At 46.9% G+C, this 18,870-nt stretch overlaps 1 protein-coding gene across 10 annotated transcripts in view; it reads right to left on the reverse strand.

Moving 5' to 3' along the window:
* LOC149337784 (muscle calcium channel subunit alpha-1-like) overlaps window positions 1-18,870 on the reverse strand; it is a 615,266-nt gene that overhangs the window by 182,013 nt on the left and 414,383 nt on the right. For all 10 annotated transcript variants that reach the window (XM_089553522.1, XM_089553521.1, XM_089553520.1 and 7 more), the window contains exons 5-7: window positions 10,410-10,549; window positions 7,502-7,608; window positions 6,165-6,317 (exon numbers count right to left, since the gene is read on the reverse strand). In XM_089553522.1, the coding sequence (XP_089409648.1) occupies window positions 6,165-6,317; window positions 7,502-7,608; window positions 10,410-10,549 (400 nt within the window). The remainder of the gene's footprint in view (window positions 1-6,164; window positions 6,318-7,501; window positions 7,609-10,409; window positions 10,550-18,870) is intronic.

Below are 18,870 nucleotides of genomic sequence, written 5' to 3' on the forward strand. Positions count from 1 at the left end.
TGGTCGGTTTTCGTCTCCACCTATCCGCACAGGACGCCATGCTGCAACTAACCCACGACGTCCTCGACCCCACTATCGCAGCCCACGCTAAAGCCATACTCATCTTGGACCTCTCAAAGACCTTTGACAAAATCCACCACACCGCCACACTAACCGCACTTTCCCCATTAAACGTTGGGCATTGGGTAGTTTACCAATATCCCTCAAGAGAAAAGTATGCAACAGCTGTATCTTACCGGCACTCACCTATGAGGCAGAAACGTGGAGACTAACAAAGAGGGCTCAGCTTAAGTTAAGGACAACACAGCGAGCTATGGAATGAAAAATGATAGGTGTAACGTTAAGAGATCGGAAGCGGGCGGAGTGGGTGAGAGATCAAACGCGGGTTTCGGACATCCTAGTCGATATCGAGAGGAAGAAGTGGGCTTGGGCAGGGCATGTAATGCGAAGGCAAGATAACCGCTGGTCCTTAAGGGTAACGGAGTGGATTCCAAGAGAAGGCAAGCGTAGCAGGGGGCGGCCGAGAGTTAGGCGGGCGGTTGAGATTAAGAAATTTGCGGGAATACGGTGGCCGCACCTGGCGAAGGACAGGGTTAACTGGAGAGGCATGGGAGAGGCATTTGCCCTGTAGAGTGGGCGTAGTCAGGCTGATGATGATGATGATGACGATGATGATGATATAATGTATTCTTACATCCACGCCTTCCTCATCAACCGCACCGCGGAGGTTCACATAGCCTCTCACTCCTCCTCCTCCTGCACTCTTCAAGGGGTGGGCATACCACAAGGCTCGGTACTGTCACCGTTCCTATTCAACGCCGCCCTCATTCACCTAGCTGCTGCTCTCAACCGCATGCGGCACCTCCTACACACTCTATATGCCGATCAAATCACCCTCTGGACTACGGCAGGCAACGATGGGCACATAAAAGACACTCTCCAACAGGCGGCCACACACACACAACAGTACGTTCGCATTATAGGCCTCTCTTGCTCGCCAACCAAATATGAACTCCAAATCATGCGCCCTAAACCCCGCACCCTTCCTACAACACCCATCAACATAACACTGGACGGACAAACCATACCGGAGGTAAACACCATGCGGATACTTGGGCTCCACTTGCAAAACAACAGAAACAACAGTTTCACTAACGAAAAACTTAAAAGCACAACAAAGGCACTGGCACCGCTCAACCGGCGCGTGTCTACCAAACGCTATGGACGGAAAGAACAAGACATTTGCTGTCTTATCCACGCCTTCTTACTTAGCCGTTTTCTATATACACTTTCTATACACAATTTCTATACACAATACAGACAATTAGCATGGTAACAGAATATAAACGCTGCAATGCACTGTCAGACATACGTAACCTGGTTCGTTATGCTAAATTTCAAGCTATGGTATTTCGCAAGCACCTCTTTCACCTCCACCTCTGTGAGCCTATAGGAAGCGCAGTAGCCACATTCGTCGACGCTGGTACCACAGAGCTAAACGCTGGAAGTAGGCCAGCTTGTTTCCCCGGCATCAACTGCCGGTGGTCCCTTAGGACAGCGGTGTGGATACCACAGAAAGGCAAGCGTAATACAGGGCGCATGGCGTTAGGAAGTTTAGGATGGTAAGGTAGTAGCAGCGATGGTAAGGTACCATCGCTGCTACTACCTTACCATCTGCTGCTACTACCTTACCATGCTTTTTTGCGTTCCAAGTAAGCCGAGTGCGACGCGATGGTAAGGTACCATCGCTGCTACTACCTTACCATCTGCTGCTACTACCTTACCATGTTTTTTTGCGTTCCAAGTAAGCCGAGTGCGACGCGATGGTAAGGTACCATCGCTGCTACTACCTTACCATCCTAAACTTCCCAACGTCATGCGCCCTGTATTACGCTTGCCTTTCTGTGGTATCCACACCGCTGTCCTAAGGGACCACCGGCAGTTGATGCCGGGGAAACAAGCTGGCCTACTTCCAGCGTTTAGCGGTAGTGTCGCGTCTGTTTCTCTGCCTCTGTCCGCTGTTTTATTTGCGCTAGTCAACTTGTCCCAGGTAGTAGCAGCTGGCAAAGCAGAAAGTTGGGCAAGTTGGATAACGTTCATCACTGCGGTAACCACCATTGGATAAATGCGAAAGCAATGACGCCTCCTCAGTTCAAGTTGCTTTTTGCGTTCCAAGTAAGCCGAGTGCGACGCGATGGTAAGGTACCATCGCTGCTACTACCTTACCATCCTAAACTTCCCAACGTCATGCGCCCTGTATTACGCTTGCCTTTCTGTGGTATCCACACCGCTGTCCTAAGGGACCACCGGCAGTTGATGCCGGGGAAACAAGCTGGCCTACTTCCAGCGTTTAGCGGTAGTGTCGCGTCTGTTTCTCTGCCTCTGTCCGCTGTTTTATTTGCGCTAGTCAACTTGTCCCAGGTAGTAGCAGCTGGCAAAGCAGAAAGTTGGGCAAGTTGGATAACGTTCATCACTGCGGTAACCACCATTGGATAAATGCGAAAGCAATGACGCCTCCTCAGTTCAAGTTGCTTTTTGCGTTCCAAGTAAGCCGAGTGCGACGCGTGCCGGCGTTCTAGGTAAACCGAGTGTTACTCCCTCAACATCCACAAACTCACTGGTAACTTTTCGGCAGACACATATTTTATATCACATGCACAATTGATCATTAACACGCGTCGACCACTCATCAATTCCTTATAGATCACTTATCGATCAGTTATCAATTCTTATCGCTCACTTATCGATCAGTTATAATTGCTTATCGATCATTCATCAATCACTTATCGATCACTCATGCATCACTTATCAGTTACTCATCTATCATTACCATTCGTTGTCAACCATGTATCATTCCTTATCGAACACTTATCAATTGCTTATCGATCACTCATCAGACACTTATGGATCACAAATCAATCATCAATTCCTCTTCGATTACTTAATTATCGGAATGAGAATTTTTTTTTTTAATTCGTCTAATTCCCACCACGCTTCGTTTCAAACTTCTAAATTTGGCGCCGCGCGTTGGATCCGCCCACACTTCCGGTCACGTGGTTCAATCACGTGGTACTTCACGTGGTACGGCACTTCCGGCTATTCAAATTTCGCACCACTCCGACTCGACCACGCCAACTTTAGGTCACTTTCTTGGTTCTAATTAACTAATGATCCGATCCAAACCAAATTTTTGCCCGGCATCCTCACATCACCCCGCTTTGATTACAACCACTCTTTAGACGATATATTTTTACAGTTCACCGCAATCGCTACCGACACGTTTTGCAGACACGAAGCCGCCGGCACAGCCTAGTAATGCCTTCGCATTAATAACAAACCACCAATGCCATATTCGCAACCGCTAACAGGTGTAGGTGAATCTCGCTTACATAGTGGGGACCGTACTGTGGGTTTCACCTTTCGGTTCAGTCATGTCAACACGTAGCCCCCAATTAACGGCGGAGATGATCAAACTGTCTCGCGCTAAGCGCCTAAATGAATGGTGCTCATACTTGACCGTGGGAGCAGTAGGCGCGGTGCACTAATATCCGGGCCACCCGCGCAAAAAGCTCGGACGCGCACTCCCGACGAAACGTTGGTCACTGGAAGAAAGTGACTGGACAAGCACGGGAATAATTGTAACAAATTAGGCAGTGGCTTAGCTCTGGTTAAGCCTGTATGTAAAAGCGAAAAGCTTCGCTTATGCTTGGTTTGACGGCCGTACACACAATGCCTGCACGGAGGCGGAGGAGAAGACGGAAATCGGCGCGGTTAAAATTGCCCGCAGGAATGCGGAGAGGAGGGTTACCGGCTGCGACGCGGGCAACACGCGGCTGCAACGAAAGGCCAAACGGCGGGCGAGGAGGACAAGCGGGCAGTTGTAGCAACAGCCAGGAAGCGGCGCACATGCGCAGTAGCGCGCGGCTGCGCCGAAAGGTCAGCCGACGGAGTCGGCGGCGGAGACGGTTGTGGCAGCGGCGAGGAGTGACCACCTGCGCGGCGCGTGACGTCACTCGGTTTCGCGCATGCGCATAACTCACCTGTTCGGCTCGCGCGAAGCTCGGCTCTGACCAGCGTAGTCAAGCTTTTCGCTTCAAAAGAGTTTCGATTATGTCCAGCGGGGCGCTGGCAATATTCGCCAAGGTTAAGAAGCGTACCCAATCGCAAAACAGAGCATAACATTTTATGTCGTCACAACAGATTTTCTGTAATGTTTCTACACATGTACATGCAGTAAGAACAAATTTTTGGAGGAACAATGTAATTTGTGTACTTACTAGAACAACACACTAGGGAAAAAACTGAAGTATTGCATAAAATACTAGAAATTAAAAGAACATTTGTTTTTACGGGAAAATAAACATTTTCTCGTGTTGATGACACGGTACTGTAGTTTTTTCTTAGACTGGCACACGTTCAGGCGAGTTGGCCAGACATGTTTCAACAGCTGACTCAGCGAAAAAAACACGATAACGTGCAGGCGACATAAGCACGGAGTGCCCACAAATATTTGTAGCTACTCGGTACTGTTGCAATAAACTTCAAAGCTGGCAATTCGGCCGTGTCGTCACGATGTCCTACTCAGCAGCGCCACTTGCCGACGAAGCTAACAAAGGCTGTCGTTTTACTTCCTTATGGTGAATTCTGATCAACGATCTGGAACGCTCCCCGAATCCGCGGAGGGGGAAGGGGTCTAGGGAGTGCAGGGACCATACCGTCGCGGTCCAATCAGAGCTCAGTTAGTTAGTTTAGTTAGTTTATGGGGTTTAACGTCCCAAAGCGACTAAGGCTGTTGGAGACGCCGTAGTGGAGGGCTCCGGAAATTTCGACCACCTGGGGTTCTTTAACGTGCACTGACATCGCACAGCACACGGACCTCTAGAATTTCTCCTCCAAAGAAATTCAACCGCCGCGGTCAGGATCGAACCCGCGTCTTTCGGGTCAGCAGCCGAGCACCATAACCACTGAGCCATCGCGGCGGCCAATCAGAGCTCAGCATCTCCATCCGAATCGCCCACTGAGCCTCCGAATCGCCCTTTGGTTTGGCGCGGCAAGGAAACTTGTTCCGGTTAGCCGATTGCAATTCGCCATTGTCCAAAGACGACTCCAGCTAAATGCGTAGCACTGTATGACGGGACCCCAGCCTCTGCTGCGAGCATAACACACTAACATAGAAGGGCAAGAATGCAACCAGCCGGCACACAAGCCCAACCAAGGTTACGCAATGATCAGCGAAAAAAGGGAAGAAGGAATGTACGCAACACGTATAGGTGGCTTCGAGATGAAAAAGAACACATTTTTCACATTCAGAAAATTATCACGTCACGTTTCATCACCATCAGCCTGACTACGCCCACTGCAGGTAAAGGCCTCTCCCATGTCTCTCCAAATAACCCTGTCCTTCGCCAGTTAAGGTCCGCCTATCCCGCAAACCGCTTTATCTCAACCGACACCTAACTTTCTGCCGTTCCCTGCCATGCTTTCCTTCTCTTGGAATCCGCTGCGTTACCCTCAAGCAGCAGCGGTTATCTTGCCTTCGCATTACATGCCCTGCCCAAGCCCACTTCTTCCTCTTGATTTCAACAAGGATATAATTAACCCGCGTTTGCTCCCTCACCCACTCCGCCCGCTTCCGATGTCCTAACGTTACGCCTATCATTTTTCTTTCCATAGCTCGCTGCGTTGTCCTTAAGCGGAACCTTCCTCGTAAGCCTCCACGTTTCTGCCCCATTAGCGAGTACCGGCAAGATACAGCTGTTGTAGACTTTCCTCTCGAGGGATATTCGTGAACTGCCATTCATTATCTGAGAGAACCTGCCATATGCGCTCCACCCCATTCTTATTCTTCTAGTTATTTCCCTCTCATGATCCGGATCAGCTGTCACTACCTGCCCTAAATACACATATTCCTTTACTACTTCCAGCACCTCGCCACCAATTGTGATTTGCTGTTCTCTTGTTAGACTGTTGAATATTATTTTGGTTTTCTGCGTGTTAATTTTTAGCCCCACCGTAGGCGGAAAATGCACTTGCAATTAAAAAAGTTAATTATACGATGCAGACGCCCTGTGAGGCGTCCTTCATCAACCGCGCCCTGTCCATTGAGCGAGCATCAGCGGAGCGACGCATCAAACAAATAAAAAAGGCAGCTTGTCCCCACTTACCGGTTGCATTGTTGTAGCAGGTCTGATGCAGTTTTCCTGAGAACAGCTCGAGCCCGATGATGGCATAGATGATTATGACGAACACCACGAGGAGAGCGATGTGAAGCAAAGGCACCATGGCTTTCAGAATGGAATTCAAAACAACTTGTAAACCTGAGGAGGCAAAAATAAAGAAGGCTGTCAGTGCAGGTCTGCACTTTTCTGAGCTGCCTACTCGGTGCATTCTAGTGCTTTCCCTACACACCCCCTTGAAGGCACTGCGCCAATCCACAATGAATTTTTTTTTAAATGCCACAGTATTTAAGTTGTCGTCTTGCAAAAACGCCAGAGTTTCTCCGTAATGAAATTCCTTGATTGGTCCAAGGGGTCCTGACGTCATCAGCCCCGCCAAATTTGAAAATCGGAGGGCTAGAATGCTCGAGTACCTTTCATTCGGTTACCATATATACGGGATTATACGAACACAGCTCGCTAATAAGCCTAAATCGACCCACTAAACCCAAGTAGTCGGCCTTAATCCGCCCATTAATCCACCTTACACCCCTACCCACCTTAACCCATTTTCTAAAATGGGTGTGTGGGACTGGGCCAACTTTTCAATGCAACCATATTCTTTTTTAAGAATGTGATTAAGGAGGCACCCCAAATTTGTTTTTATACACGACGGGGGATTTTCGTCGTGTTTGACGCGAGTGTTGGAGTCATAAACATCGCTACTCCTACGCGACACAACAACGCGAACAAAAGACTAAAAATGACTACCGCGTCTCCTTTACCCTAAACGACTGCCGCCCCCCAAAAATTTAGGCCCCCTTAATTTCAATTTCTGGGAAATCCCCCGCGCATTCCTTACACAAATAGTGATGTAGTGCTTAGTCGATGCTGGCTTTCATATACTCAGGACTTGCCAGAGCAGTACAGGCAAATGAGCCGAAACACATGCTAAGATACCTTATCACCTTTTAGACCAGTATTGCTTTGACAAAAACTATTTAAGTTATTTAAATTTCCAGATTACCCGGTAGGTCTATGTAGCTGCGTGACAGCAAGCTGTTAATGTCTACCACACTATGTAGAATACTAGGACTAGCCTACTAGATGCTGTAACGTGCTTTCCATTGCTGACGTTTCGAATCGCAAATGTGTGCTTTTATACCATCTTCATAATAGTTAAGGTCCTCCTCAACCCCACCTAGCGCTAAGCGATAATGCGTTCATACTTTGCACCTCTAAGCTTTTTATAAAACCAGTTACAGTTGAGTAAAAACTGGCGGCAGCTTTCACATAAATTTGGCAGGCACGCAAAAATGCCAGGGCCCCCTGCGTAGTGTACTCACTTGGCACTCCAGAAACTAGCCGCAACGGCCTCAAAACTCGGAATGCACGCAACGCCTTGACGTCAAAGCCTTCCCTCATAAATGCGGATAAGGCTGTACTGATAAGACTGAAAGAATAGAGGGGGAAAGAAAAGACAGGATCCATCAGAGTCAGCATCTGCAAAGCACAGAAGGGACATGCACACATTGCGCCCTACAGCTGAGTGCGTTCAGGAGCAGCGTATCTGCATGTGAGGAAACTAGCTCTGCGCATTTCAGTCGAGTCACTCTGTTCTGACGCGGCAGCGAAAGACGGAACACAACGCCAGTATTTAGGCAAGGGCTAGAGGAAGGACGAACACCTCCTTCACCTGGGCCTTGTCTAGAACAGAAAAGGTTAGGACTGCACGAATGGGACAGGACAGGAGAACGAAGAACGCAGACGACAACATAGCGCCTGTGTTGTCTGTGTTTCTCCTTCTCCTGCCCTGTCCCACTCGCGCAGTCCTAACCTTTTCTGCAATGAACCAACTAGCCCGCAAGAACGTTCTACTTGTCTAGAACGCGGCTCTGTTCTCCGTTTTACGCTGCCGTGAATCATCGACTAGCACGATCAGCCACGCTCGGAACTCTCCTGCCCGATGTCTCACGTCGACCCCTCGTCCCAGAGAGGAGCAAGCGCTTCTATAACATCTTTTTCTTTTGCGTACACTGAACGTCGTTGTAAGTAGAGATATTTTGTGGGCGGCTTCGTGGTTTCAGCTCAGATCTTAACCCTTCGCAGTTTTACAATTTACCTACGTTTTACCTGCGTCGTTCTTCGGCTGCCTGTGTGTTCTTTCGGCGCTACTGTTTTTTCCTTTCTCGAGTGCATACTATCTAAATTTCGTCACTGTAAAATTTGAACACTGGTTGACAGTGCTCTGCATGTTAAATATCCGTGGCCTCACCAATAGTAGACGGTAAAGTGTCTGCTACACAGACACTTATGTCACATACAAAAAGACACCTTTCTCAGGGTAAGTCGTTGGGCGAGTTGGTGACTATGTTCCATGACCACAGCGTGACGAACGGGACATAGAAGAAGGAAATACTTGGTGATACAACACGGCACCGTGCTGTGCCCATGAGCGTTTCCTTCGTCTATGCCCCGTTCGTCGCGCTGTGGTCATGGACTCCTTTCTCGTAACTGTACCTTGCGAAATAGCAACACTTAGTAAGAGTGACATCTGTGCAGAAGTTGTTTTATCTCTGTATGCACACTTTGAACGCACGATCGAAGTGAACATGTTAATCGGACGAAGAGCTATATGTTAAGGAGCCGGAGTTTTTCTCTCCATCTTGATCATCAGCCTAACTGCGTTCACTGCAAGATGTGGGTCTCTCCCATATCCCGCCATTAGCCCTCTACTGTTCCTGCTCAAGGCAGTTTTATACAAGTAAATTTCGTAATCTCATCCGCCCACCTACCTTACCTTCTGCGCCACCTGCTACGCTTGCCTGCTATGCGAATCCACTCCATTACTCTTAAAGGGCAACTGCAGCACTTTTTTGAGAATTTCGCGATATTCATAGATTCAAACCTATATAGGCCGTAGGTAAAGCATGGTAAGTGTTTTTGCACTAGCGTTTAAAATGGTGACGTAATAGACGATTGAATTTTGCGCTTCTCCCCAATGCACCGGACGAGTGCAGAGAAATTCAGCGCGACGTCATGGAAGGTATAATTTCAATTTACCACTGTCGTCAGCCACACCCTGCCCTGGCTCGTTAGACGCAGCAAAACAACTCTCGGCAGAATTTGCCTTCGATGGCGTTGGTTTTTTTCCTTCAAAGCAGACGTTTGTGCGTTGGAAATGTACCGATACCTTCGATGACGTCATCATGCGCTCCTCACTTGGCGTTGTGCGCTGCGGAGAAGCTTGAAGGGCGTCCGGGTTTTAATAGGCGATTACTTCACTATATCGAGTGCCAGCCCAAAAAGACTCTGCATGCTTTACCTGCAAGTTTCACACCTTCGACCCTCTTAAGCTCGTTGATTTCTAAAAGCCATGCGGTTTACCTTTAACGGCAATATGTTATCTTGTCTTCGCATTACATGCCCTAACAAGACGAAAAAGGCTTCACGTAATATAAATTTTACCACCCTACTACCTTGTTCTGAAGTGGCTTGTAATGCTTATGAAACTGTTCGAGAGAGCTTTGCGGCCAACAGGTTTTTTATTGTAACCGTAGGCCCTGCCGCGAAACAGGGCAGACTATAAGCTTGTGAGACTGGTCACCGGTGGTGGTGGTGGTCACCGGCAAAATGACAAATCGAAAATGAATGCTGCCACTGCTCGAATATGTTTTCTTTTTTGTTCCTGACCGAAAATGTTGCAACCCAGTACATCTCTCGATTGTATGTCCAGAGTAAGCTATGTGTTATGCCTGTTGAGACGCAACACGTTGTCGGCGTTGATGTGCGTTCCCATTTAATCGGAGCTACCCTTATTCCTGTGTTTCCATTTATTTCCCAGAAATATTCTGGCGGGTTCACAGGCAAAAATCTGTTTAGAGACAGCGTGACAGGGCTATCAACACCGACACGAAAACAGCTCAACCACTCGGCATTAAACTCATTTACACAACATGACAGTCCTTTACATAACTCCACAAAACCAATAGACACATTTCCAATCAAAAAGCAGGATACATTTGACAAGAGCAATGTTCGGAAAACTGTGTTCTTTTCTAGTTTTGCGTTGGTTTTGTGCCTCAAAAAATGAATGTCTTTCTCACTGGACAAGACAGTGTTTCACTCTAGTGATTTAACTCGGAGCATATTAATCGCCACCATCAGCACACGCGTAGATCAGCTGTCTTTCTATGAAGCAATAATTAGCCCGGAAAAGCGTAAACGCGCCAAGGAAAAGTCGCTCATACTCACCCTATGACTACAATTATGAAATCTAGAAAATTCCACGAGTTGCGTAAGTAAGCACCTGGGTGTAACAGGAAGCCGTAGGCAATAATTTTCATAAAGCATTCGGCTGTAAATATCACTAGAAATATATACTCCACTTTTTCCTGAAAAATAGGAAAAGGAAGAAAGAAAGCGGGAGACAATGGTCAGTCGTCAGTGAGTACATTCACAAGAACGTACAGTGTTTGTCAAAAGTAACCAGGCTGCACGGTTTGCTTCTCATTCGTATAGCAGAACCCTCACGGCTTTCCTAAATATCAAAAAGTTCTTTCAAAGTGAGAAGAGGGGTTCTTCTTACCATGAAGAGATTTGGAGCTTGAGGGCTGGAATAATAGCTTTAATATACGACTGAGAAGAAAAACTGGCAGACTGGTCACTTTTGACAATGACTGAACGTTGTAGTACAGCACAACAGAGCACAGCTGGAGGCTTGAGTCCCGTCTTACTATCTCAGAAGTGCCAATGGCAACTTGGACAGTCCAACTTTGGCACAAGAAAATTTTCGCCTGTTTTTTTTTTTTCTTGAAGTTATGAACTTCTTCATTCCTACTTAAGGAATACTACCAGGTTTTGTAAAAAGGCCTTTAGTAGGAGTGGGTGCTACACACAAAGTGCATTAAAAGTGACAAAGCTTACAATAAAATAAAGAAAAAACTACAAGATAACGCCAGCTGGCCGCATACTCGAAAAATACAAAGCGCCACACTAGCCAACACTGCGAAGCACAGGGGAAAAAATTGTGCTGCACAACTCACAAAGAGCCACGCTTTGATTATGACTGACGCACCCAAAATGCACTTTGGAGAGTTACACTGCACGACACAAAGTGGCACAAAAAGGTATGCTGCCAGCGACATCAAACTGGACGCTATTTCAAGAGACATTATGAATGTCGGCGAGTGCCCGCAGATGGAAAAGTAGAAGCTCTGCAAAATTACCAAGCCAAGATAAAAAAATAGTAGACAATGCAAGACCAAAAGCCGAAAGGACTGCAGATACCAAGTTTTTCCGTGCATGCTTTGCTTTCTTGTTTCAAGTTATGAGTTAGACACTATAATCATTAATCAACGCGCGGTATTGGCCTCCGACAGCTAAATAATTAATAATTGAATTTCTTCTTGACAATGTTTCTGTTTCGGTTTCGTCTGCGAAGTGTAGTTGATTTTGGTCTCGTCAGGCGCAAAAAAAAACGCCACTTAACAGCTGATACGTCGTAAGTTGTCATTCAAGCTCATGAAGAAGGATGGTTTAAGTATTGTAGTGAATTAAAAATACGTATCAGCGCTTATTTCGCTTTTTTTTTGCCTCTAGTGATCGGAAAGCCAGCTCCACGTCACAACCATCGTTCGGTTAATGAAACCGAGACATCCTGAGACAAACAATTCAATCATAAATTATACATTGGTCGCAGACGAAAACCACGTTGTGATCCAAGTATTCTAACGTCTAACGCATCATTCGAAAGAAGAAATTACGGTATTATAATTAGTTGTCTATAGTCGTTTAAAATAATGGAAAACACAAAAAAAAAAGAGAAAGCACCTCCGATAAGGACATTTGCGCTGGGCACCCCATGGCAATTGCGAAATGTTATCTTAGTTATAAACGCTTCCCAACAGGCAAGCATCTCCCGATTGTTATTTTTATAAGTAGAAAACCAGCGAAAAGGACGCATTCACAAAGATGAGAAGTACACAGGACAACGCTGGAAACACAACTGAAAATTCTTTACCTGGTGGATCTCCAACATCAGAACAGGGCGCACATGCGCGAGAGCACCACAAACGCTATCAAAACAGCAAACACAAAATTGATTAAGCGATCGAAGATGGCATGTGGCAACCTATGTCCCATTCATGAAACTGTACTGTTCTGCCGTGAACCTAACAAAGCTGTCGCTGACGCATTCAGTTCCTAATTGCTTGATTTTAAAAGCTTCTAAGATTTCTCGTTCTATCTGTGTTTTGCCGCGGCCGATGATTTTGATATTAGGGAACAGAGCGGTGCAGTCTTTGCAGTGGTTGCAACGTCTTGGCAGATTTGCTGTGTTGTCTGGCTGCAGCGAAGTGCGGTGCTGCCTCATACGCTTGTTGACGCTTTGACCTGTTTGACCTATGTAGGCCTGCCCTATTTTATTTTTTTTATTTTTAAAGGTTCAAAATTACGACACCTTTGCCTCGAGAGGCTTGGTCAATTAGCTAAAGGACTCAAGTCGCGTTTTGTGCGTCAATTCGCGTTTCTATTCTTTTTCTGCGTTTTGCTTATTTAGAATCTCGAAGTTTGAACACCTCGAAAGTACAAGCCATCGAAAGTACAAGAAAGTACAAGTACAAGAAAGTACAAGAAAGTACAAGTCATCGCGTGCTCATATGAATTCTTCTGAACACACACCATGACAGCAATAAACTAGGAAACGGTAATCACAATAAATTATTTACTCGCGACAAAGATTAGTGTATTTCTCTACTTTTTCTGCTCTGCAAATTTGGTGAGGTAGTGAATTACTTCTGGGCAGTAATTTCGCAGCAACGCAATGAATTACTTCCTTTCTAAAATCGTTTATGATCCAGCGAACCATCGATCTATCGTTAGGATGGAGACATTCTTCCCGTAGCACAACACTTGGTTGCCATCATCTCGGTAAGCAGATCGGTCATTCATTTTTTTACGCCCACTTAGGAGCTCCGTAATCCCTGCAGCGTAGTAAATTAATAAATCTGAAAGGCTGGCTACAGCAGTTAGCAGTGTATAATTTGTACATGAAAACCATGAAAAAAAATTTAAGTAATGTGCACAACCATGACGAGGTTCTTGATCCCAGCAGATGATTATGATAATGATTAATTTGAATGGGAGCGTGGCGAATGAGCACAGTGTATTTTTCTACGATACAAAGTGGAGTCAAAGGTTCATTTTCCAAACAGTTGACCCAGATGAGCTGAGCACGAGGCCAGGGTAGAGCTTCTATCCATTAGAAACACGTAGCGGCACTGAGGATCGATCCTTTCCTCACAAAAAAAGTTTTAGACAGTCTATAGAGTGTCTATAGACTTCTGTCTATAAAGTCTATAGACTGCCTATAGACAAAAGTCTATGGGCAATACAAATGCCATAGACAGTGTATAGACAATCTATAGATTTATGGCCATACACTTTTAGTAGACTCTTGTCTGTAGGCAGTCTACGGACTATAAATAGACAAAAAGAAATATCTATAGGAAGTGAATAGAGTCAATAGGAAGTCTATAGACCATCTGTAGACCATTTTTATAAGGGACTGAACCTCCCGGATAGCACCCGACTAGAGTTCCGAGCAGCTCCTCAAAGGCTCGGTCTACTTCTCTCGCCGGGACAGTTATCACCCTAGGTGCACCCATGTTAGCTCTCTGACAAACACATCGTCGTCGGCTCTATGCATGCGCTGCTGGCCACGTAACCGCCAACAGACTCCGGCGCAGCTCGGCCCACGTACAGCTGGCAGTGAGAAACGCGAGTACGGTTTCCGCCATGCATGCACATGATTTCCAGCAACAGAAGCGCCGTGGAGTAGAACGGCTGCTGCCTAGATTCTGACAGACCAGCAGACGTTCACTGGTTTATTTAATTTATTTATTTTTCTCTTACCCACAGCGCCATTTGGCATTACAGTGGAGGGATTGATACAACAAAATAGCGCATAAATGCAGGTAAATAAAAAAAAACAGCAGCTCCGTCATTCACAAAGTAAGCAAAGAACAACATTGACGCAAAATGCATCTATGTACAGAATTTAGGGTACAAGAACGTCAACTGTGTTGCACACTCAATAAACGTGTATTTTAGAAAAAAGGACCAACGCAGTAGACATGGATATGCAAAAAAAAAACTTCAAATGTGTATTTCACGCAGGTATACTGCGCATTGACAGGAAGACACTGGTATACACAGTGAAATGCACGAAACGAGGAAGCAGCGCGCAGATAACGACGGACCATCTAGGTATGAAATGACGTAACATTGTTCAAAGCGGAATAAAAGGATTCATTTGATGAGATGGTTGCAGCCTTTCCGCACCCTGTGGACATTGCTCATGCACCCCGAGGTTCGAGGGCACTGATGTTTTCTGGCGCAGCAAACTGGCGCAGCAAACTGGCGCAGCAAACATACAACTACAATGAAAACCTCTGACGATTTTAACAGGGAAAATTCGGCCACAGTTACGAGAGCCTTTCCTCGATTGAAACTTCGTCGCTGTCAGTCTAAGTACACTGCAAGACTCAGGCCACTCCCATACCCTTCCCAGTATACAGTGTTCTGCGTCAGCTGCGACCACTTTCTCCCTAAAAACTTCCTAATCTCAGCAGAGGGAAAATACGGGTTGGTTGGTACATGTTTGAGGAATTGGATAAAACAGCGCAACGCAAGACGAGGCAAGAGAAGGGCAAACACCAGCGCTGATGTTTGTCCTCCTCTTGTCTCGTCTTCCGTTGCGCTGTTTTATCCATATCTTTCTGATCTCATCTGTCCACCCAACTGACTGTCTACCGCACCCCGCTGCTTTCGTCTTTGTTCATAATCTGCTCTGTTAGCCCAAGCGACCATTGGTTATCTTGCCGGTGCACTGCATGCCCTGCCCAAACCCATTTAGCCTCTTATTAATCCCACTGCTCAGGTGAGCTTTAATTCGAGAGATATGGGAGGGGCCTTTGCCCTACAATCGGCGCATTCAGCCTCATGATGATGATAATCTCAACTAGGATTAAGTTAACGCGCGTTTGCTTCCTGTTCATGTCTGCTCTATTCATGTCCCTTAACGTTACGCGTATATACGATCAAACAATAGCGAGCATCAGTTTGATTAGACCGGGATGTCCGGGGCGCGGCCGGAGGCGAGCCAAGCGTGGGGGTTTGGTTGAGTTTTTAGCGTTTTCGCTTTTGCTCTGCTTCAGTTTTCAATCAGGTCCGGCTACTTCCTTCTCTGCGGCTGTTCGTGTTCCACACCCTACGATAATGAAGCACTGGCGAATCGCCACATGCTCTACTCTTCCTGCCTGGCACCGACGTGTCCCTTACTGTTAAAGGGTCGCTGGGGACAAATTAAGATTTCCCGTGCTGATATACTAGGCGCATTTTATCAACGAAAAAGCTACTTTCACGGTAGACAGAGTTGTTATTGAGCTAAAATAAGGTCGAAAAATTTGGGGACCTTCTAAACCCCATTTTTAGGAAAGAAAATGCGGCTGCACTTAGGTCACCTACAATGGTGCGAACAATCAGTGTGCAATGCTCTTCTAGCAATTTTCCCGGCAAAACTCCGGTTCCAACCGGTTTCACTGCCACATGGCATTAGGCGAATCTGAACTACTAATCGCCCAATTCACCCACAAATCCTCTTTCATCTATTTTCTGGGGTAGGCCTACTTCCAAAATTGTGAAGGTGCTCTAGAAGGCTTGGGTGTGGACCAATCTGCAAATTTTGAGGGTCCACAGATATTCATATTTGGCGGGACCCTATGATTGATCCACTGGTGATCACGTTGTCTTGATGGCGCCACGACCCCCTCGACCAATCAGGAAATTGCTTGACAGAAGAGGCGGAAAACTTTCTGAGACGACAACCTGGAATAGGGGTGCCGCCACTATATACTGACCGTTTTCGCCAGCAGACTGCGGAGACTAAGAAATGTTTTATGCGCGCATCCTGGAGGCTGCACCGCCATTTCCAAGCAACGGCGATCGGGCATATCTTTTTGCGTTTGGCCTCGCAAGCGTCAATGGAGTAGCCGGGAAAAAGAAAATGTTACTTCGTTAAATCAGATTTTCTCGCCAATGAATGCGTGCTTCGCCGTCGGACTAAACATCAGCGCAGTCAGAAAGAGCCCCAAAATCAAATTTTATTAAGAATGAAATTTGTACGATGTCCTCCTATACAGCATGCCTGGGTGATTTCAGGGGCTGTAGTGACAAACCGCGAGGTCCTAGTGCCTTTACCTACCAGACGAATGGAGCGGGCAATGCGCTCGAAGTTCTTTCTTCGCCCTTAAACCAGGGCGAAAACTGAGATCATCATCAGCAGCAGCAACCTGACTGTGCCCACTGCAGGGCAAAGGCCTCTCCCATGTCTCTCCAATTAACCCTGTCCTTCGCCAACTTGCGGCCATACCGTATTTCCGCAAATTTCTTAATCTCATCCACCCACCTAACTTTCGGCCGCCGCCTGCTACGCTTGCCTTCTCTTGGAATCCATCCTGTTACCCTTAAAGACCAGTGGCTATCTTGCCTTCGCATTACAAGCCCTGCCCAAGCCCATCTTTTCCTCTTGATTTCAACTAGGATGTCATTAACCCGCGTTTGTTCCCTCACCCACTCCGTCCGCTTCCGATCTCTTAACCCTACACCTATCATTTTTCTTTCCATAGCTCGCTGCGTTGAGGTCATATGAAGAGTTACTATTCTCTGACGTAAGTGTCGGTTCGCACTCGTCCAACCCGGTCGGGACACCACGAAACAGCAAATGCGGCGGTTGTTCGCGCCTTATTCATGGCTGAGGACGCGAGGCACAAGTACTTCTGGAAGCAAAGACAGAAGAGAGGAATGAAAAACGCTCCCCGTGCGAACGAGGCTGCAGAAGTCAATCGGATGCTAACGGGTCGCGGTAGGAACGCTAATGCGCCTGACGGGAAGATACGTTTGTGCAGCCTGTTTCGTATCTTTTTGCAGGGAGGGCTGCGCTGTCATGAAGCGAAGAAGAGGCGCGGGGGACACACAGCGAATGTTATTTTTTTTTCTCTCATTTCAAGCGGAACCGCGGGAGAAGGGAGCAAACAAACGGTGCCCCGTCGCTGTTTGCGTTGGCACAGCCGTGAACGAGCGCGGTCCCCCGAGTGTGCGCGCTGACGCGCCCGCTGATTGCCTTTAAGGACCGGGTTGCAACGAGGTCGAGTATTCCCGAGGACTTCGCGACACAGAGACGAGCGCATATGGCTGAAGCGCGGATGGTAGGCTGCGCCCATCATGGTACAGCCGTGAACGCCCTTACAAAAAAGAGACAACAAACCTTAGGCTTTCTGAAACGTAATCTGCGAAACGCGCGGAACATGTAAAACTACTAGCTTATAAATCACTTGTTAGGCCAAAACTCGAATACGTGTCACCCATTTGGAATCCACACCAAGCAGATCTCGCCAACGCATTAGAATCAGTTCAAAATTGCCCTATTAGAGTTATTCATGCATCGTACTCATATAATATGAGCGTTTCATCTCTCCAAGCAGAATCTGGTTTATCACAGCTTTTCTGTCGACGTCGCATTGCCAGCCTTTCACTGTACGACAAGTTCTTTTTTCCGTCCCTTAATCAAGCACCATACATCACAGCAGCAGCACGCATATCATATCGAACCAGCCACCCCCTTCAAGTTGCGCGCCCACCTGCCCGGACCACCACCTTCACTGCCTCATTTTTCTCCCGAACCGCCACAGACTGGAACGGCCTTCCCCACGAAATCGCTTCTACTACCTGCCCATCTTCGTTTTTGCAACTTGTATCTGACCATTTTTTCGGTAACTGTTCACCATGATTGTCACTGTTTGTATAAAAACCCACCCCTTATGTAATTCCCCTACGGGGGACATTTAAGGTAATAAACTGAACTGAACTGAAAATTAACCATTCACTGCCTAATCAAGCTTCTAAATCTTTCTATTCCCCGCATTTTTAGAGCTGTGGGCTTTAAAGACCAATGAACAAAAGTTGTCCTGCGGCGGCTACCCTTGAGCCGCGGTAACGTAGGGCAGAAGCGCGCCGCAGCGAGTTGGCCCAGCGGCAGGTGCAATAGTAAGCAGCTGTATACATGGTGGCACATCGAAGCTTTCGCTGTGTTGATGACTGCCTGCGTCCCAGCTGGACCTTAGGGTGATGGGGAGGCTTGGCACCTACCGTTTCAGGCTGCGGGGATGGGCGGCTTCTCGCTGATTTCTCGCACACTCACCCACCTGGCGGAAATGCTTTTTTTTACCGCTCCCTCCGGGTTTCGCAGGTCCTCCCTCGCTTTGCTGCGACGCGCTATCGCGTTGACGTGCATTTCTGTAAAGCGCAGGTAGGTCGCCCTAGCGCGGTCGTGTACTCTCTGATAACGCAGCGACTACACTTCGACCCCCTCGCCAAGTTAGCCGTTTACATGAGGTGTACGCGGAAAAAAACTGGTTACGTGGCTGCTATATAGCAAAAATGGTCTATATAGGAATGGTCTATAGACAGTCTATAGACTTCTTACTAACTCTATTGACTTCCTATAGATATTGCTTTTCGTGTATTCATAGTCTATAAATTGTCAATAGACAAGAGTCTACTAAAAGTGTATGACCATAAATCTATAGATTGTCTATAGACTGTCTATGGCATTTGTATTGCCTATAGACTGTTCTCTAGGATTTTTCTATAGACA

Source organism: Amblyomma mixtum, chromosome 7, assembly GCF_055824585.1.
Source record: "Amblyomma mixtum isolate Tamu chromosome 7, ASM5582458v1, whole genome shotgun sequence".
Classification (NCBI taxonomy): Eukaryota; Metazoa; Arthropoda; class Arachnida; order Ixodida; family Ixodidae; genus Amblyomma; species Amblyomma mixtum.